Source organism: Palaemon carinicauda, chromosome 34 (assembly GCF_036898095.1).
Source record: "Palaemon carinicauda isolate YSFRI2023 chromosome 34, ASM3689809v2, whole genome shotgun sequence".
NCBI classification, from domain to species: domain Eukaryota; kingdom Metazoa; phylum Arthropoda; class Malacostraca; order Decapoda; family Palaemonidae; genus Palaemon; species Palaemon carinicauda.
The window spans coordinates 58,690,344-58,695,343 of record NC_090758.1 but is presented as its reverse complement, the minus strand read 5'-3'; the positions used below and the strand labels follow the sequence as shown (position 1 = coordinate 58,695,343).

The following is a 5,000-nucleotide window of genomic DNA, read 5'->3' as shown; positions in this document are numbered from 1 at the left end:
TTTCATAGTGGCGAAAGAGGTCGTTTGGAACAGGGCAGTCCAGCTGGGTGGCTACATCGAAGGCGTGTCCAGATGGGTCCCGGACTAAAGCCCAGGGACTGGGTGCAGATCCTGACATCAGGATTGCTCGCTTGAACAGACCTGCTCCTGATGACCAGGGAAGAAGGATTGGCCGAAGGATATTTTGGTAGGAATGATTCTATGGTCTTACGGTTTTAGAAGGCGGTCAATCTATGTGTTTTTGGTACAATTTTTGTATATATATATATATATATATATATATATATATACCAAAGGCACTTTTGGGGGGTAGCCGACATCAACAAAGAAACAAACAAAAAGGGGACCTCTACTCTCTACGTTCCTTCAGCCTAACCAGGGACTCAACCGAGTTCAGCTGGTACTGCTAGGGTGCCACAGCCCAACCTCCCACATTATCCACCACAGATGAAGCTTCATGATGCTGAATCTCCTACTGCTGCTACCTCACCGGTCATCTAAGGCACCGGAGGAAGCAGCAGGGCCTACCGGAACTGCGTCACAATCGCTCGCCATTCATTCCTATTGCTAGCACGCTCTCTTGCCTCTCTCACATCTATCCTCCTATCACCCAGAGCTTTCTTTACACCATCCATCCACCCAAACCTTGGCCTTCCTCTTGTACTTCTCCCATCAACTCTTGCATTCATCACCTTCTTTAGCAGACAACCATTTTCCATTCTCTCAACATGGCCAAACCACCTCAACACATTCATATCCACTCTAGCCGCTAACTCATTTCTTACACCCGTTCTCTCCTTCACCACTTCGTTCCTAACCCTATCTACTCGAGACACACCAGCCATAGTCCTTAGACACTTCATCTCAAACACATTCAACTTGTGTCTCTCCATCACTTTCATTCCCCACAACTCCGATCCATACATCACAGTTGGTACAATCACTTTCTCATATAGAACTCTCTTTACATTCATGCCCAACCCTCTATTTTTTACTACTCCCTTAACTGCCCCCAACACTTTGCAACCTTCATTCACTCTCTGACGTACATCTGCTTCCACTCCACCATTTGCTGCAACAACAGACCCCAAGTACTTAAACTGATCCACCTCCTCAAGTAACTCTCCATTCAACATGACATTCAACCTTGCACCACCTTCCCTTCTTGTACATCTCATAACATTACTCTTACTCACAGTAACTCTCAACTTCCTTCTCTCACACACCCTTCCGAATTCTGTCACTAGTCGGTTAAGCTTCTCTTCTGTGTCTGCTACCAGTACAGTATCATCCGCAAACAACTGATTTACCTCCCATTCATGATCATTCTCGCCTACCAGTTTTAATTCTCGTCCAAGCACTCGAGCATTCACCTCTCTCACCACTCCATCAACATACAAGTTAAACAACCACGGCGACATCACACATCCCTGTCTCAGCCCCACTCTCACCGGAAACCAATCACTCACTTCATTTCCTATTCTAACACATGCTTTACTACCTTTGTAGAAACTTATCACTGCTTGCAACAACCTTCCACCAACTCCATATAACCTCATCACATTCCACATTGCTTCCCTATCAACTCTATCATATGCTTTCTCCAGATCCATAAACGCAACATACACCTCCTTACCTTTTGCTAAATATTTCTCGCATATCTGCCTAACTGTAAAAATCTTATTCATACAACCCCTACCTCTTCTAAAACCACCCTGTTCTTCCAAGATTGCATTCTCTGTTTTATCCTTAATCCTATTAATCATTACTCTACCATACACTTTTCCAACTACACTCAGCAAACTAATACTTCTTGAATTACAACACTCATGCACATCTCCCTTACCCTTATATAGTGGTACAATACATGCACAAACCCAATCTACTGGTACCATTGATAACACAAAACACATATTAAACAATCACACCCCCCTCCCTTCAACATCTCAGCTTTCACACCATCCATACCAGATGCTTTTCCTACTCTCGTTTCATCTAGTGCTCTCCTCACTTCCTCTATTGTAATCTCTCTCTCATTCTAATTTCCCATCACTGGCACCTCAACACCCGGAACAGCAATTATATCTGCCTCCCTATTATCCTCAACATTCAGCAAACTTTCAGAATATTCCGCCCACCTTTTCCTTACCACCTCTCCTATTAACAACCTTCCATTTCCATTGTTCACTGTCTCTTCAATTCTTGCGCCAGCCTTCCTTACTCTCTTCACTTCTTTCCAAAACTTCCTCTTATTATCTTCATATGACTGACCCAATCCCTGACCCCACCTCAGGTCAGCTGCCCTCTTTGCCTCATGTACCTTGCGCTTTACTTCCACCTTTTTCTCTCTATATTTTTCATACTTCTCTATACTATTACTCTGCAGCTATTCTTCAAAAGCCCTCTTTTTCTCTTCCACTTTTACCTTCACTCCTTTATTCCACCATTCACTGCCCTTCCTCATGCTGCCTCCAACAACCTTCTTGCCACATACATCACTTGCAATCCCAACTAAATTTTCTTTTGCTAACTTCCACTCCTCCTAAAAATTTCCAGTTTCTCTTATTCTCACCTCATCATATGCCATTTTCAACCTTTCCTGATATTTACTTTTTACCCCCGAATTTTTTATTAGCTCTTCAACCCTCACTAGCTCCCTTTTACATCCACCTACTCTATTCCCCCACTCTTTTGCTACAACTAATTTTCCTTCCACCAAAAAATGATCAGACATACCGTCAGCCATAACCCCAAAACACGTGCACGTCTTTCAATCTTCCAAACATTCTTTTAGTTATCAACACATAATCCATTAATGCCCTTTCTACTACTCTTCCATTTGCCACTATTACCCATGTATACTTATTTTTATCTTTCTTTTTATAAAAGCTAGCACTTATTACCATCTCTTGTACAACAAACATATCTACCAGTCTCACACCACTCTCATTTTCACCTGGTACGCCATACTTCCCAATGACACCTTCTACCTCTCCAGCAGCCTCTCTAGCATTTAAGTCACCCATGACAACTACATAATTCCTTCTACCCAGTCCTTCTACACACCTAGTTAATTCATTCCAGAACTCATTCCGCTCTTCTTCACTTTTCTCACTACCTGGCCCATACGCACTGACAAACGCCCAACATTCCCTACCCAACATAATCCTTACCCACATTAACCTAGATGATATCTCCTTCCATTCCACTACTTTACCTGTCATCCATTCACTCAGCAATAAAGCCACACACTCTCTCGCTCTTCCCCTTTCAATCCCAGACACTCTACCAGACATTTCACCAAACATCACTTCACACTTTCCTTTCATCTTTGTCTCACACAAGGACAATACATCCATCCTTCTACTTCTAAACATACTTCCAATCTCACATCTTTTACTCTCTATCGTACTACATCCACGCACATTCAAACACCCCAAAACTTTAGTGCGGGGAGCAGTTACTCTCCCCCCAGCTCCATCTCTTTGTCTTTGTCTCGTAGGATTTTTATACAGGAGAGGGGGTTCCAAGCCCCCCCCCGTCCCGTCCCTTTTAGTTGCCTCTTACGACACGCAGGGATAACATTGGAGCTATTCTAATTTTTATATGCCCCCCGCGGCCACAGGGGGCATATATATATATATATATATATACATATATATATATATATATATATATACTATTTCCTATATTATTAGATTACAGTAACGGCAGCAGCATTACTATCAGCATTAGAAGTAATCATGATATCAAATTTAACTCTCTGAAATATCCCACTAAATACCATTAACATCACGTCATCCCTCAAACCACAAGCAACATCACCAAACGAATCTCTTAAAATCTTTGAAATTTTCCTTTGTCACAGAGAACAAGATTTACTTACTAACTGGCCTTTAGCAGCAGGCGATATGACAAGGTAGTTGAGGCAGGCGGCTCCCGTGCCGTGACCTGACCTGGGTCACCCCCGAAGCGGACGATGTTCTCTTGAACCCAGTGCAAGGCAGCCAGCTGGTCCATCAGGCCGTAGTTAGCTACGGTTGGGTGACCCACTGGGTCAGGGTTCGCGTTGTAAAAACCTGAAAAGTACAGATATTGATGTATGTATGTATATGTACATCATAATTTTGCACATTTAGACTTTTTTTTCCTATTCATATAAGCCATATATTATACTCCTCATTATATCTGGATTCTCTTTACTACGGGATCAGAGACCCAAGGGGGAATCAGCTTTAACATAATAGCCTCTGGTCAGCCAGGGAATCGAACCCGGCCTAATAAACAGAGGTTTCATCGACTTAGTAATTTACCCATGAAGAGCTGCTAAGTCAATGGATCCTCAGTTTCTTAAGCCTAGGATGTAGGAGATTAAAATATAATTTTCTTAGAGGAGGAGTTTTTTAATAATATGATTTCAGTGGAAATAAATATACATTTCCTCCAAAATGGTTGCTTGACAAAAATATACAACCTAAATGGCCAAGAATATACATCATTACTTACCAACGAATATACAATAAAAGTACTTACTAAGATTATATAACCTAAATTATCAAGAATATCCAAGTACCATACTTACCAAGAATTACAGCTTCACATACAAAGTCAAAAACATTACCTAACAAGTCCCCAACTTTACTTACCTAAAATATATAACCTTCTTACTAAGAATATACAACCTTACTTACTAAGAATATATAGGAACCTCCCTTACCGGGAATGCCGAGACGATAGTTGAGAGTGACCACAATGACCTTGCCCAGAGCTGCCAGAACTGATCCGTCATAGAGACTTGGAGATCCCCACTCAAACGACTCTCCCTGGAGGAAGACGACCACTGGGTAGGCCATGAGAGCTACATCTGATAGGAGGGAAGCAGGGCTGTTAGGAGGGGTACTCGGATCTAGCAAATGGGGTTCTATGGATACACAATGATATAAAGATCGTGTAAATTGTTGGGGGTGGGATCATGTCATTATCATCTGTTTAGAGAAATA

The 5,000-nt window shown here is 42.0% G+C and overlaps 1 protein-coding gene across 1 annotated transcript in view; it reads right to left on the bottom strand.

Moving 5' to 3' along the window:
* The window catches only part of LOC137626963 (neuroligin-4, X-linked-like), a 38,434-nt gene that overhangs the window by 7,501 nt on the left and 25,933 nt on the right, over positions 1 to 5,000 (bottom strand). The window contains exons 2-3 of the mRNA XM_068357947.1: positions 4,718 to 4,921; positions 3,891 to 4,079 (exon numbers count right to left, since the gene is read on the bottom strand). Of these exons, the coding sequence (XP_068214048.1) occupies positions 3,891 to 4,079; positions 4,718 to 4,921 (393 nt within the window). The remainder of the gene's footprint in view (positions 1 to 3,890; positions 4,080 to 4,717; positions 4,922 to 5,000) is intronic.